The 16,342-nt window shown below is 32.9% G+C and overlaps 1 protein-coding gene across 1 annotated transcript; it reads right to left on the bottom strand.

Moving 5' to 3' along the window:
• Nucleotides 1-6,635: 6,635 nt before the first annotated feature.
• Nucleotides 6,636-16,220, bottom strand: LOC134244034 (flap endonuclease 1-like). Its single transcript, XM_062726289.1, has 13 exons — nucleotides 16,075-16,220; nucleotides 14,432-14,529; nucleotides 12,809-12,911; nucleotides 11,417-11,480; nucleotides 11,093-11,202; nucleotides 10,774-10,910; nucleotides 10,260-10,326; nucleotides 9,963-10,094; nucleotides 9,767-9,799; nucleotides 8,388-8,441; nucleotides 8,006-8,070; nucleotides 7,778-7,892; nucleotides 6,636-7,157 (listed from the first exon to the last, which is right to left on the bottom strand). The coding sequence occupies exons 1-13, from the start codon at nucleotides 16,159-16,161 to the stop codon at nucleotides 7,095-7,097; spliced, it is 1,128 nt and encodes a 375-aa protein (XP_062582273.1). The 5' UTR covers nucleotides 16,162-16,220; the 3' UTR covers nucleotides 6,636-7,094.
• Between the last annotated feature and the right edge of the window lie 122 nt (nucleotides 16,221-16,342).

The raw sequence follows: 16,342 nt of genomic DNA, 5'->3' as shown, positions 1-16,342 counted from the left end.
CTATTTTAACTTTCTAAGGATTCAAGAATTACTATATCATTCTGTACCCCACAGCTAGTGACATATTTGCATATTTTTAATTTCTAATCCATTACATACCTATACATGCTTGATGTACAACTTGTACCCAGAAAATCATCTTCATAAGTTCTCCTTTAAATAAACAAATAAATAAATAAATAAATAAGGAGAAATTACATAAACAGTGTACATGTATTCAGTTAGATCCAATATGCATATATGCATAAATAGAAAATATAAGGTATCAAAAAGAAATGCTGTGTTATATATGTACGAAAATAATCTTTATTTACCAGTACATTGGCAGATCCAGAGGGGGGGTTCCGGGGGTTGGAACCCCCCCTTTATTTTTTGCCAAGTGTAGAGAAAGAGAGAGAGAGAGAGAGAGAGAGAGAGAGAGAGAGAGAGAGGCGAATGAAACATTTTCAAAGAATAAATATTTATACGTCTATGCAATTACAGTATTTAACTAGATAGGTTTAACACATTTAGTAAGTTTGTTCCATTCACCTTCACTATTCCTTTTTTATGAGATAATGGTAGAAAATATTCTACTTATTTTTATATATCTTATATATAATATTTATCATGCGAGGTTTAATTTGATATTAGATTCCTGTGATCTTTGGCTGTGTTGGGTATATATATACCGTTCTTGATCATATCTTTTGAAGGAACTTAAACCAAACCCGCACCCCACTCCCCAAAAGTTTTTTTTTCAAAGTCTAAAAGAAAATTCTTTGTACTCTTCATAAATGCTACAAATCCATTAAATTTTAAGACTTCAGTAGTTTTGGAAATGTGTTTGTTTGCTTTCAAAGACAAGAGGCCCATGGCCCACATTGCTCACCTGAGAAGCTTTGACCATTCTGTTCTTTACCAGATTTCACCCTTGTTATACATAATGCATCCCCACCCTACCCCACTGATCATAATTTAGACATTTTGAAATCTACACTACCCCATGATCCTTCCATGGGCACATGTTTCAGCTTTTTTGGCCCAGTGGTTCCTGAGAAGAAGATTTTCAAAGATTTTTCCTATATATTTCTATGTAAAACTTTGATTCCCTATAATGGCCCCGCCCTTCCCCCGGGGGTCATGATTCCTACAATTTAGAATTTACACTACCCCAGAATGCTTCCACATAAGCTTCACTTTTTCTGGCCCAGTGGTTCGTGAGAAGAAAATTTTCAAAGAATTTTCCTATATATTTCTATATAAAACTTTGATTCCCCATTGCGGCCCCGCCCTTCCCCCGGGTGTCATTATTTGAACAATTTAGAATCTACATTATACCAGGATGCTTCCACATAAGTTTCAGCTTTTCTGGCCCAGTGGTTCTTGAGAAGAAGATTTTCAAAGATTTTTCCTATATATTTTTATGTAAAACTTTGATTCCCCATTGTGGCCCCACCCTTCCCCCGGGGGTCTTTATTTGAACAATTAAGAATCTACATTATATCAGGATGCTTCCATATAAGTTTCAGCTTTTCTGGCCCAGTGGTTCTTGAGAAGAAGATTTTCAAAGATTTTTCCTATATATTTCTATGTAAAACTTCGATTCCCCATTGTGGCCCCGCCATTCCCCCGGGGGTCATGATTTGAACAATTTAGAATCTACACTATACCAGGATGCTTCCACATAAGTTTCAGCTTTTCTGGCCCAGTGGTTCTTGAGAAGAAGATTTTCAAAGATTTTTCCTATATATTTCTATATAAAACTTTGATTCCCCATTGTGGCCCCGCACTTCCCCCGGGGGTCATGATTTGAACAATTTAGAATCTACACTATACCAGGATGCTTCCACATAAGTTTCAGCTTTACTGGCCCAGTGGTTCTTGAGAAGAAGATTTTTTAATGACCCCACCCTATTTTTGTCTTTTCTTGATTATCTCCCCTTGCGAGGGGATATGTCCCTTCATTTTAACAATTTAAATTTCCCTTTACCCAAGGATGCTTTGTACCAAGTTTGGTCAAAATTGGCCCAGTGGTTCTGGAGAAGAAGTCGAGAATGTGAAAAGTTTACAGACAGACGGACGGACGGACGACGGACAAAATGTGATCAGAAAAGCTCACTTGAGCCTTCGGCTCAGGTGAGCTAAAAAAAGGGACGGAAAACAAAGATATTATTTACCACAACCTTAGATCTGTCCATACCTATGTGTGAATCTTTGCTTGAGGGTATGTAAAGAGGGGGGGGGGGGGGTAGGGTTAGAAGGACACAACCCTGGAACCCCCCCTTTCAAAAATTGCTGGATCCGCCCCTGCAGTATATTATTTCTATAAATTAATTATGTTTGTTTACATACTAATGCATCATATCTGACTAAAATTCTTGCATGTAAAGATATAAATTATAAAAACACTTAATATATTCCTGGTTTTTCTTTGATCTGTTCAGTGGTTAGGCAAATTACATTCAAATATACAAACCATATATGGCTATCATCAACTACAAGCAAAATGAAACATTAATATTAACATCAAACTAATATATAAAAAACTCTTGAATAAATATCTTTATAACAAAGTTAAATTGTAGCATTTTTCTTTACACTGTACTTTAAAAACCAAACTTCAGTTTAAATACAGCATGGTGGGAGGTCAAAGTTAAGAGCCCTGAAAAAAATAATTTGAAATGATTAGTTGATCAAACACATCACACATGTTCAGGTACAAGACATTCATTTACAAACATTCTCATATAAAAGGTGCATTTGTCTGGTGCATGATTAAAATGATACTCCCAAAAACTCTCCTGTCTGAGAAGGTAAGAAGTTTCCTAATGACCTTCAATATTTGACCTTGACTTGACAGTTTACACAGGGTAACTGATCACCATGCAGGAGTTGTCACTAATCCGACTAAATATTCCAATACCCAAATCAGACACAATGAAATCTCCTCTCTCTGTCTTTCTCAATTATCAAGCACGTACATATAAACTTTCAGTATCAAATAAATCAAGGTTCAAGAATTCATTTCACAAAGACATCCTTGAGAAACCTTACTCCTTGCAATAATCATTTTGAAAAGCTTTTTTGTATTGTGTACAAATCTAAATACCCCTTTTTTCAATTCTAGACAAGAAAGTAGTCTCCATGTGGAATTAAGTAACCCTGAAACTCTTAATACTTAGTGTGAACGCACAACCCTATACAATTAATCAACATGCTCTATGTCTCACTATCATATCACATATTATTCAAAGGCTCCATTTTCAATGTGACATAATACATCTTAAACAAGGTTTGAATTTCTCTAGATGTGTAACAGTTCTTGTTATTATTTCATGCACATTTAAAATTCAGAAGAAAATAATATTTTAATATACAATTGCTTAGAGACACCAGAATCTTTACCTGAATAAACTTAGGTTTGGATGAGAAAATTTGCCTAAGCAGGATTTTGCATATAAGTTGCTACAGACATGTACCCCTTTCAGTTTGTTCAGGTCTGATCTGGAGGTCTAAAAGAGCGAATTCCATAAAAAAGAATACTTTTTCCTTCTTATACTTTTATCTTAATTGTTGAATTTTTATTAATTTCATCATAAGTGTAAGTGTCACTTTGTAATCAACATTAATTTCTTTTGAGATATTACCCTATTCCAAACAGTTTAAGTATCATATGGAAACTGTTACGACAGTGTACTTCAGTTCAGCAAATGACTAAGAGGTCAGAGCTAAAATACTTTATTTAATACCAATGCCCTTACATTTCTCCAAACCACTGGAGCCGTATTCAGTTTTGGGATATATGTTGGTCTGTTTGTACACCACAGAATTGGGAAAATTCTGGACCTTTGATTCTTATGACTTTCAGTTTAAGTATACCAAGGTTAATATATTATGATACCTTAATCATAACCAAAGGCCACTTCCCAATGGTCAAGGTCATTACACAAGAGATATGGAGCAGTTTCTTGTCTATTTTTGAGATTTTGAGTCAATTTTAACTTTCAGATATGCTATTTCTACTCTTGACCTAAAAATGAGCTAACTTGTGAAACTACTTTTTTTTTTAGTTTTCTATAGGGAATCAAGCAATGCCCTTGACCCAGTTTTCCTTTATGCAAAATGACCCCCTTAATCTCAGCAATTGCTGTAAGGAGTAGAAACCAATGTAGGACAGATACACACAAGGGTAATACATTTTACTTATCCCCAATTCACTCATTCCCCCTCCTCTTTATCAATGGCATAGAGATATGAATAACTTTGTGAAGTGGAAACCTGCACAATATCCACTTTCTGTGTCAGTGCAAAAAATAAAAGTCAAGAGCACAATACATAAAGAACTAGGTAAAATAAAATCCCACAGATTACCCAACATGTACATATATTGGCATCATAAAACCTGAATCAAACAACAATTGATCATCATGAGGTCAAAGGTTATCTCTGAAATAAAACACTTTAGATCAGTGTAGTGAAAACAAATAAGCATTTCAACAATGAATGACATGTTTTTACACCAAGATTAAAAGCATATGTAAGCATTAAATTCACAGCAGTCCCAATCCGTACCACACCAGCAATCAAACTGCATTATCTGTCAAAATAATGCATATTCTTTACCCATGCATTATTATTTTTTATTGTTGTTTTCCATGCAAACATCAACATAGAAATATCTACTGATATCAGATAAATGACACCTCTACAAATGGTAGGTGACAAGTCTCCATACAATGTTCCTTGTGATTCATACACAATTTAGGGTTACCACCCAGTTATATGGGATACATGTGCTATACCTGTCAGGCAATTTAACTTCCCCACCCTAAAAAATATGACATTCATCAGAAAAGTGAAACTTTCCATGGTCCACAGTTCAAAGGCACCAAAGAAGCTCAAAAGGACTGGGATATTATCAGAGAGCTGAGAAATTTGTAAGATACTATAACACATGGTATACAGGTGTCTAGGCTTAGCAAAAAGTAAATCCATGCATGTCTTTAGGGTGGTATCAGCTTGATTAATAAGCTTTTAATCAGTGCTTGAAAAATGAATTTTGATAAGCCAATGCTTTAAAAAAAATCTTTGCTTGGGACTCATCATTTACACTTACATGTATAAACTAAAAAAAAATTTCACAAATATGGTGTGGCTATCATTTACAAAGTTTTATGAAAATTTAATGTTTTTTTTTTTTTTAAATCAAATAAATGTATATAGGTACTATATATCTCTTTTTCTCCAAAAAATATTTTACTTTCTTAGATTCCTCAAGTTTCCTTTTCAACAGGATCTTGCACAGCTTGAAAAGATTACTTTGCTGAAATGACTTTTTCTAATTTTTTAATACTGCAGGTGTTTTGACTTTCCAAACAGAAAACAGAACCAAGTACCCCTCAATTTATCTTTCATAAAAACAGTGAGTTCCTTTCATAATGATATAAATCAGAAACTTAAAAGTTTAATAAATCAACTTGATTTCTTCAATCCCAGCAGGCCTCTTTAAAGAGGTGCGCTAAATAAAGACTTAATGGTTTTGTTTCTTGTTTTCTTGCAAATATTTAAACATGGCCATAACACTTATTAATATTTACTTCAACAGTGTAAATCCCTCAAACTAATCAAGCAAAGGGATTTTTCACAGGTCAGCATGATCTCATTGTTTGTCGGAAATCTTGTCTCTTGTCAGTTTCGTGCAGGTCATCCTATTCAAAGCCGCATGTACCAAAGGAGAAAGTTTGGATCACGTTTCTTATCTGCGCCGACTTGCCAATGACAAACTTGTTTCTTTATCAGTCGTTTTGTCTTGCACTACATGTTCCATATCAACCTGATTTAGTAATAAAAATCGTCAAAAGCTTGTTTGTTTACACAATGGCTTCATTGATTTATACAATCTTACAGGTGTCCCCTATCTGTAAAAAGAAAACATTGACCAAGAATTTGTTAGATTTCACCTAAATCTAATTTGTAATCTCACTTAAAAAAATAAGGGTACACAAATAAAGACACAGCAGCAGTAATGTTAGGGTGAACACACAAAAGCATGTCCTGTTTTACACCTGATGATAAAAGGCCGTTTTTATTATTTGATCACTAACTTGATACAGTAAAATTGAAATTACCACACACCCTGATATCAAACTTTATTTACTCTTTTTTTCAAAAAGCCTTACAGCTAAACAGGAAGAATCGAGCAAACTGTCCCGATTACAAAACACTAGACCCCCATCAACACTGCACCATCGTGTATCCAGTATTAGGATGCCTGTTTACTCTATGACTAATACAACTTTATATACTTTATGATATAGAGCCATTAGCGATTGCTCAGCAATTTCATTCAGTCAGGGCTACCCTGGGTAACTCTAGTACCCCTTAGTGTGCTTCTAGTGGTACATGGGGGTGCACTCTTAAAATAACATAATACAGTTTATCTACCAGTCCCCAGAACCATTCCGCCTATTCATGGCCCAAGTGGAGTGCACCACCCAGGCTGATATTCTTAACCTTTGTATAAAGTACACAAAACATCCGTCACCCCTTGTCATATGGGTATACACCATTTTGTTAATATGGATAACATCCAACTACAGTGGGGGGATTTCTGAATGGCAATCAAAACATAAAAATCTCCTTCACAATGCTGGTTAGTTTTTGCTTGCTTTATTTTTTTCTATTTCTAGTACAAACATTACTATAAGTGCATCATCATTCATAGTAAAGTAGATAAATCATATCTGTATTAAAATGTTTGTATGTACTTCGTTTCGACCGATTGTTCATAGCATACATAGGCTAGGTAGATTTAAATTGAAGCATTTAACCTTTTTTCCTTTATCTACATTATTTCTTATCAGAAGTAATGTACCATTAAACAATTAACATTTCATTTTTCAATGATTTTTTTTCTGAAGGATTATCCAAGTCGGCAAACACCACCAAAATGGAATTCACAATAGAACCATCCTTGTGGTAGCTCCTGCAAGTTATTCCATGGAGTGAGAATATTCACTTTCACTATTTTGATAAATTTGTAATAAATAAATCCTACAGACAAAAGATGATCCAAGTTAAAATTCCTTAGTCAAACTCACTACACAGTTGTCTTATTTGGGTCGTTTGTATCCACCTTTTGCTTTCTTTTTTGCAGACCCTTTCTGATCTTCTTGCTGAAAATGAGGAAATCACTCCAAGTAAACCAATACAAGTACATCAACTGAAACCTCTCAAAATTTAATAAAATTTCCAAAAAAAAAAAAAAAAAATTCTAACTTCCTTGGTAATTGTGGAGAATGCAGACTTTATAAAAAAATATTGTGTAAATTCACATCATCATCAAATAAGTTAATTTTACTTGTAACATGTCATTTGATTGGATAAAAGATTTTATCCACTTTGTATAACATAACTTGCCTACATCACAATGAGTTATGTTCAAAAAACATATTAATCCGCATGACATTACTTTAAAAATTTAATCAATGTAAAGTCTTATTCTGGGGGAAAATTGTCTCATTGTCTGCACTGAAATTAAATTATAAGTAATAAAGCTTATTTCAACTTATATTATACGATATAACAAAACTTGGGGCAGTTTACGCTTTTTTATAAACTGCTTCGTGGTTTATATAGCATAAACTGCCCCAAATTATGTTATATCATATAATATAAGTTGAAATAAGCTTCATTTTCTAATTAAATTAATAAGATAACAAAATTCATCTTTGTTAAATACTTATAACTTAGGGACCAGACTACAGATTATATCTGGTTCATTCAATATACCCACCTTTCTCTTTGTTGTTGATGTTGAGACAACATTGAAAAAGGAATCGAGCCGTCCCTGTGTTGTTCCTTGTTTGGCTTTCTGTAACTTCTTAATACCATTTCTTATTCTGTCCTCACTGTCAAAAAATGTCATTTAAAATATACTCACATCCAAATCAATAAATAGGTACTGTTTGAAGGTAGACAACTCTTAAGGAAATAGAAAAGTGAAATGTCTATTAAATCTCACCTGAAATTTTTCTTGTTTACCATGAAGTCAATCAATCCTTCTTCGTCCGGCTCTGACCATTTAATCTAAAATCAAAGCAAAACCTAAAACTAAGGGGAAACCAAAAAAAAAAAAATCTTTTCTTTCCATGCACCTTTAATGCAGATAATACATTGTAATGCAACATAATTACTTAAAGTCAAAGAACTTTTTCTTCTAATGTAAAATTCTTCATACTTTCAGATCAACTCTCAGATTCAAGATACACATTATATAAGACTATGTGCCTATAAAATAAAATGTCCAATATCTTTACAAGATCCAAATCATATTTTCAATTTCTCCCGTTTAAAAATAAAGTTGAACACATTTAAACTAGTGACCCCTCCTTTAATTTTCTTACATCTAGTTCTTCAGGGTCAGCCACTTCTGGTTCCTGAAACAATTTCCTGGCCTCCTGTTAAAACAAGATTTCATTTAGAATTCTTTCCAAGTCCAAGAGACAGGTTTTACATGTAAAGAACTACAAACCATTTCTCCTAAGAAAAAACATAGGTAATCAAAGATTACCAAGCTCACCTCGACGAATGTTATCAGTTTAAGTAATGCAAATCTCACATCATATTTTCTTAATATTTAGTATTCATCCCAACAACAATATTCTTGTAAGTTGTGTTTAACCCCTTACATGGCATACACACATTTCTACACGTGTTGCGTGAAAAACGTGTAGTGTAAATAAATATTCATAACTTTGTTAATACTGCAGTAATCAAGGACTTCCAAGTTCATTCGGATTGATCTGTTCCCAAAACTTTAACCTGGTCTCTTGTATGGAAAATATAGATCAGATCTAGCATCCGAAACAAGTCTGATAGTGTCCATCCTTAGATGCATCATCCATGCAAGTTTGGTTCAGGTAGGACTTACAGTTACTTGGGAATGAAAATGTAGGTCAGATCCAGCATATATGTCCATCCCTAGATGCATCATCCATGCAAGTTTGGTCCAAATAGAGCTTATAGTTCCTGTTGAATGGACCTGCTCCAAAAACTTTAACCTCGACATTCATCTGGAAAATTAAGGTCAGATCCAGCATCCGAAGCAAGTCTGGTAGTGTCCTTTTCTAGATGCATCATCCATGCAAGTTTGGTCCAGGTAGGGCTTATAGTTCCTTAGGAATATACCTGCTCTAAAAACTTTAACCTGGTCATTCATCTGGAAAATGTAGGTCAGATCCAGCATCCTAAGCAAGTCTGGTAGTGTACATCCCTAGATGCATCATCCATGCAAGTTTGGTCTGGGTAGGGCTTATAATTCCTTGGGAATGGACCTGCTCCAAAAACTTTAACCTGCTTCAAAAACTTTAACCTGGTCACTCATCTAGAAAATGTAGGTCGGACCCAGCATCTGAAGCAAGTCTATTAGTGTCCATCCCTAGATGCATCATCAATGCAAATTTGGTCTGGGTAGGGCTTATAGTTCCTTGGGAATGGACCTGCTCCAAAAACTTTAACCTGCTCCAAAAACTTTAACCTGGTCACTCATCTAGAAAATGTAGGTCAGATCCAGCATCCAAAGCAAGTCTGGTAGTGTACATCCCTAGATGCATAATCCATGCAAGTTTGGTTCAGGTAGGGTTTATAGTTACTTGGGAATGGACTTGCTCCTAAAACTTTAACCTGGGACACCGACGCCGATGCCAACGCCGGGGGTATAGCATAAGCTCATCTCGACTTCGTCGAGGTGAGCTAAAATGGAAACCAAAATGATTTCTCTTACCTTGTACATCCAGTCTTCAGGAACTGTGTATTTCTGTACAAGAAAAAGGTTTTTTTTAATAATGAATCTTTTAAAAGAAGCCTTTAGTTTTTCTATATTGTACTTTATATGTAATACATTGTTTCAAGGTTTACAAATCTTCTAAAGTTTAAAATTTTGAGTTTTGTTTATGTTTTACACTTTATGTGACACTGACCTTGGAGTCTAAATGTTTGAGTATTTCATCTATAGACTTGTGCTGTTTGATGAGATCTATAGCTCTCTTTGGGCCAATACCTCTTATTGAATCACAGTAGTCGCAGCCCAGTAAAATACACAGATCAATGAACTGTACAAAAAAAATAATCATATATGTACAATTCATATGTTCATAACTCTTTCAACATATAACTAAAATGTTTAAACTGAACTTTCTTAGTTTTTACGTTGCTGTCAGAATTTTTTAAAGCTTTGGTACACAGAATATTATTTTTAATTAATATAAATAATTCACCTCGTCTTTATTTAGTCCTAATTCTTCAAGCACTCTGTTGTAGTGATACTCTTTGATTGGTAATTTTCTAAAAATAAATAAGACGAAAGCTTAAAAATACAACACCTCAATTATAATAACAAAAGAAAATCAGAAAAAGAAACTTGCATGAAGAAATAAGAACATGAAACTCCCTTAACACAACTCAAAAATAATAATGCAAAACTTCAAAGAGATCAATGATGATAAAGTCCTATCTGGTCCTGAAGGGAAAAATTCTGTTTAGCAGTAAAAAAGAAATATCAAAACATACTGTAAATCACGTTTTATTTGCAAGAACTTTATTTTCGCTTGATTACGCAAGATGATATGCTTGCGAAAATTTCATTCTCACATATAATAGAATTCCTTAAGGTTATATAGAGCATTGACGACAATTCGTGATGATTTTGTCTCACTAATAAAGAGTCAATGACTATCTCGTGAAAATAAAGTGTCGCGAAAATTAAGTAATCTACAGTAGACCAATTCATACCTGGCCTCAGCAACAGTCAGGTTCCTTAACAGAACAGTGGTACCAAATGTGAGAGCATCCATATCTTCTGTCCCTGTGGCGTAAATCTTACCGGCCTTCACTAAGGCAGCACACTGGGCCTCCGCCTCACCCGGGGCCTGTCAGCAAAATAGACAATTACAGAAAATTCTTCAACACCTCAAAACTGCTTCATTATCACTGAGTAGCTAAGAAGAACTTCAAAAGAACATCCTATTACCTATGATGATACCATTTGTTACATGTACAATCAAGTTCTCAATGCTGTAAAAGGTAATTATATACAGCAGTATTTACTTACATCAATATATGGAATTCCCATATATTTCAACAGTTCCTTGCAATCTTCATTATGCTGTTTGGAAACTTTTACCAATCTTCTGTTGAATTTTTCAATGTTTTCTTCATCACCTGTTCAAAACAAGAGATGTTTGTGAAACATTTATCTCATTCTAAATGATCAAAGAGGGAAGATTATCAGAATTGACCATTATGAGCAGATTAAATTATTCCTCTCTGAACAACTTAAAGATCAAAAGTCAAGTCCAAAGTCAATCCTGTACAAGTTATAATGTTGGTATCTGAAATACATCATCCTGTTTTACTCATGTGTGGCTTCACATACCAGCTTCCTCTGCTTTTTCTAATTGTTTCTGTGCCTCTTCTCTCCTTTCCTTTCGTTTTGCAAGCTATTAGAAAAAGACAATAGTTTTTATTTTTTTCTAAAACAACTAATACTCACATCCAATATTGACAGCTGAATCAAATATGGATTTTGAGTGAACAGAATTTCTGTACTTCATTTGACATTCGTGTTGTACATAACAGTACAACTCTCAAAGGGCTTTAATACCTAACCTCATTAATATATGTCCACTATTGGGCCATCAAATAACAAACCTATGAAGAATATACTTATTTTTTCCTATTAGAAATTATTTAATACATACTAGTATTTCATTACACACATGAAATAAAGTTAAAATACAAAGGAAAATACAAGTACAAGGACCAACCTAGGGGGCGACTGAGGCGAAATAGTCGCTTTTGGGCTCCAAACTTCGCCGTAATTTATCATGAAAGCGAAGTTTAAGTCGCCTTAACATTTGCAAACCCTTTATTGAAAATCATAAAAAATCTATTAAGAAACATGGTAGAATCGTCAGTATTGTATAAATCTGGTTTTATTACTGCTGAAATAAACGAAACAGCAGGACACTTGCACCTGTTTCGCTACCGATGACCAATGCGTCGAATACTCTGTCGGAACTCCTCTAGATTTTACCCTTCCAGGTATGAAAAAGTCCATAGTTACAAGTTATGCACAACCAGATGCAAAACAGCTGGTCAACTATCAATGTCATGCCAAAGATGTTGAAGAGGATTTTAGATCTTTTTATTGTTAAATAATTAATTCATGCTGTGAATACAGACATATTTTTACTGTTATATTGTGGAGTTATTGACCGTCTAAAGAAATTACACATCTGATACACAGAGTTCAATCAGCATGCGTATGTAGTACATCATAACTTTTTTCAGAAAAAAAAAAATAAATATTGAAAACAAATTTTGAAGAGAAAATAACAAAATTATGACTATGCATTGAGGTTGAAAATTTAAAATGTGATAGAATTTAAAAGTTAATTGTGCATATAATGCAAGAAATAAAAGGAAAAAAAACTTAATTTACATTGTCATTGGATTTTTTTTTTTTTTGCTAGATATACCTTGTAATTGGAAACAAAAATTCAGATTCTCAATTATTTTCTTTTTTTTAAATTATTTTTACTAGGATGTCAATACAAAAAAAATATTGAAATGTATTTTAAGTTATAAACAAAGAAATAGTTTCATTTTTAAAAAGTTTATAATGATCAATGGGCGTCACGCGTGCCAAGAAGTCTCCCTAAATTTCAAAACTTCTTCCTAAATTTCCCTGAGGGAGAAGTGAAGTCTCCCTAAATTTTGGGTCTAGGTTGGTCCCTGCAAGTATACAACTCTGATATTTTTTTACCTCCCCTGATTTCATTTCTGGTGGTTTACCATCAAATACATAGACTGGTTTGATACCATTCTCTACCATACGAATGGTTCTGTAGAACATTCCCATCAAATGGCTGAAAGAGAGAAGTCAGAATTATGTAAGAGATATTTTATCTACCTCTGCTGGGGATTGAACCTGAGGCCTCTGGCTTGCCAGTCAGGAGCTGTACAGATTGAGCAAAAGGGTTAACCCACTAGCCCAAGCTAGTAGGATGCTGTGTATCTTACACTACTACTTTTCATACCTGTCAACATGGCCAAATTTTTTGGGGGGAGAAAACACGCAAAGACCTTTTGCAAATACCAAAAGTCGCACATTTCACTGCTTTACAGAACAAAAATAAACAACTTACAAGATAAGACTTTATTATGATATAAACATTATCATTAATTCATAAAATTTACTGTTTATTCATACATTGTTTAGAAACTTGTACAATGTAATTTAATTTTGAAATTATAAAAAAAAATATGTTCACTGTCTAGCTATTCTGCCTGTCCATAAGAGCATCATTTATTTAATATTCATGGCAAATGTTGTAGTTTAACTTGGCAATTAGAAAAATTAGTAAGGTTCTGCAGATTTCTGATTTTCAAGCTTTTAATAGATGTATGAATGGATTTTTCTCACTAGGTCTAAGGAACATGAGTTGTGTCCTGAATTTAAAGATCTGAAATAATTGTCAAAACTTCATGCTTATATTCTTAAAATAATGTGTAATCTAGTATGAATGAAATACATGGACCCTGTATTTTTTCTTTTAAGCTCATAACATATATCAGAATTTTTAAATATAATACTTTATTTTGAAATGTTCTAATGTGCTAATTTTAATTTAGAAATGTATTACCCAGTTTAGCTTTTTAAATTTAAAGAACTCTTCTAAAGACACCGTCTTGTTGCTCTGTAGTTTCAGGGGCACACGGTGTTACAAATTTACTAAGACATTGAATCTCAAAATCTGTGGGGAAATCTTCAGACTCTTCATTTATATTAGCTTCCATTGTTCCCCTCTCCTTGTTGAATTAATGATAGGGTACTGTAGCTACATCTTTCCTGATCACTGTATTGTTTATGGAGAAACAGTTTTGTCTTAGGCACTTGTAAACTTATATGCAGCAAAGTATCAAGTACTTCCATATTGTTATTTACCGATATGTATGTGTAAAAATTTTCACATATATGATATATATGTCAGATATATACACTTTTAAAATTATTTCAATTACAACTGCAATTACATCTGCTAGCACAGTTTTTCTTTTAATTTTTTTCTTTCATTATTTTTTATTTAACAAAATAAATTAATAAAAAAAACACTGCATGACCTCCATTTTTGTGTTGACTAGTCAAAGTATTTTACGAACCAAAGTAGGTAAAAAATTCTAATTTTTTAAAATCGGTAAAAAAGACATTTAAAAAAAATTCGGTAGACAGTCGGTAGGGATGGTTAAAAATCGGTAGACTCCCGATAAATTCGGGAGAGTTGACAGGTATGACTTTTACAAAATGCATCTCAAAGTTCTTATTTATTAGTTTTTATTTATTAAAAAAAGAAATCAAGTTTCAGCAATTAATTTTACTTATAGTCACCTTGTAGTTTCTCCATCTTCACTCATCAAGTTACTTCCATCTTGTCTTACAGCAATAAGAAACTGGTAAATGCAGGTAAATTTATAAATGTATAACGCATGAAAAAAAAAAAATACTTTTCAATTTATATTTTATTCCAAACGATTTTTTTTTCAAATTTAATTTGGGGGTGAGTTTTTAACTCCATCTGGTTGTCAATTTATACATAAAAAAATGTATTAGTGTCATGTGGAAACCCATGACCGCAAATGAACTCATCTAAGTGACATTACGTTGCATGTTAGCTTATTTTTTTAAAAACAATAAAACTGAATAGACAAGTCACCGAAAGACGTGTGTACATCATTGACAGAAAATATAAAATGTGGAAATTAAAAAAAATATTTAGAGAAATTTATGTATGTGAATTTAAAAATTTTTATTCATTTCAACATCTTTTATGTTACACTGGTAAATCAAAAACCTCACCCAATATTGCCGACCTTTGACCTTGCTTGGATTCACAAGAAGCAATATATACATTTGCGTAAGACCAACAATCATTATGATGGATATACAAAAAAAGAAAAAACACACAATTTTTATATACAGTTTGATTTAAATGTTTATTATATCTGAAAAAAAACACAACATCTAACAATTATTTTATATGAATTTTATCAAAATATATGTCGGTGAATGCCAGTAATGGGCGAATTTCATTTTGTCGGTGACCTGTCTCTCGGAGAGGTGTTGGCACCGGAACATGTCAATTTCGGATAATTATTTCCACTTTACAATGGTGCATAATTTGATATGAAGGAAAATTATAAAATAATTATTTAAATGGAAAAAAATTAAATTCAATGATTTTTAATTTATATACATAATTTTTACCAAAAAATGGTAACATTTCTCAAGTTTACATCATTTTATTTTGAAAGATATTTTTTCTCTTTCCTGTAAGTTGTAGCAACAATCAATCTGTTTTTTTTTTTTCCTTCAATCATTTGCAGGCAATCAATCAATTTAACACACGCAATTTTAGACTTTTATACTCTTTAATCATTTATTTACTCTGTGTTATGCTGCAGACCAGGAGCCTGTAAGAAGTTACATAAATTAAACATATATAAAGCCAAAGAAGCTGCAAATACACAGCTCTCTGATAAAAATTGGGATCATATTTAATCTTCACTTTTTAGGAACTGTGCGACTTTTTGTATTCACAAAATGTATATGACTTTTTCAGTTTTTGTATTCACAAAATGCAGTATATGCTTGATCCCCAAAGAGATTTTTTTTTTTCCTGTTTTAATAGATATGAAATCGCAAACCTTTTTTATATAGAGAACACCTTCAATATACCTTAATCTAACTTCACAGACAAAGAAAGAAATAACATCTAATTTTCCATGTTATTTGGTTTTAATCATCCTTTTAATACAACATTGCATATTTTGTAAATGCTTGATATCTGAGATCTATATTCTCTTGAGAAATATACTAGATCTACCTTTGTTTAAAAATTACTTGAAGAACATTTTAATTTAGTGTGTTCAAGTACAACAAAATGCACCTTTGAAACATAATACTTTCAAAATATGGCTGATTGAATGAATACCCGATTGAATAACTCATTTTATCGGGAAATACCACTATACTTTACCAAAATAATTCTTGAATTCATTTTCTTTCATAGCAGACGGGGCATAATCGCCAAGTAATTTGGATAAACCTAAAATTCCCATGTTTGCAGCGATTTGTTTACTTTTTTCTGCTGACCACACGGTTTACCCGCCAAATTATTTTTATCACATGTAAAGCTAGCGGTGAAGTTATTTTCTCATATATCTACAATTTTAACGAGTTATCGAATATCTCTCACATATCATAATATGTCAAGCACTTTTTTAAACCTGTGTATTTAGA

The sequence above is a fragment of the Saccostrea cucullata genome, unplaced genomic scaffold (genome assembly GCF_032062105.1).
Source record: "Saccostrea cucullata isolate Sc308-1 unplaced genomic scaffold, CSIRO_AGI_Scuc_v1 ctg1760, whole genome shotgun sequence".
NCBI classification, from domain to species: Eukaryota; Metazoa; Mollusca; class Bivalvia; order Ostreida; family Ostreidae; genus Saccostrea; species Saccostrea cuccullata.
Note: the sequence above shows the minus strand (reverse complement) of the source record. Positions and strands in the feature narration are given on the sequence as shown.

Excerpts from the sequence above, each read along its gene's own strand:
- LOC134244034 (XM_062726289.1), bottom strand. The coding sequence starts at position 16,161 with ATGGGAATTTTAGGTTTATCCAAATTACTTGGCGATTATGCCCCGTCT. Across the intron at positions 8,442-9,766 it reads CTGAAGACTGGATGTACAAG|GAGGCCAGGAAATTGTTTCA; the intron begins GTAAGAGAAATC and ends TTGTTTTAACAG. Across the intron at positions 7,893-8,005 it reads GTAAACAAGAAAAATTTCAG|TGAGGACAGAATAAGAAATG; the intron begins GTGAGATTTAAT and ends ATTTTTTGACAG.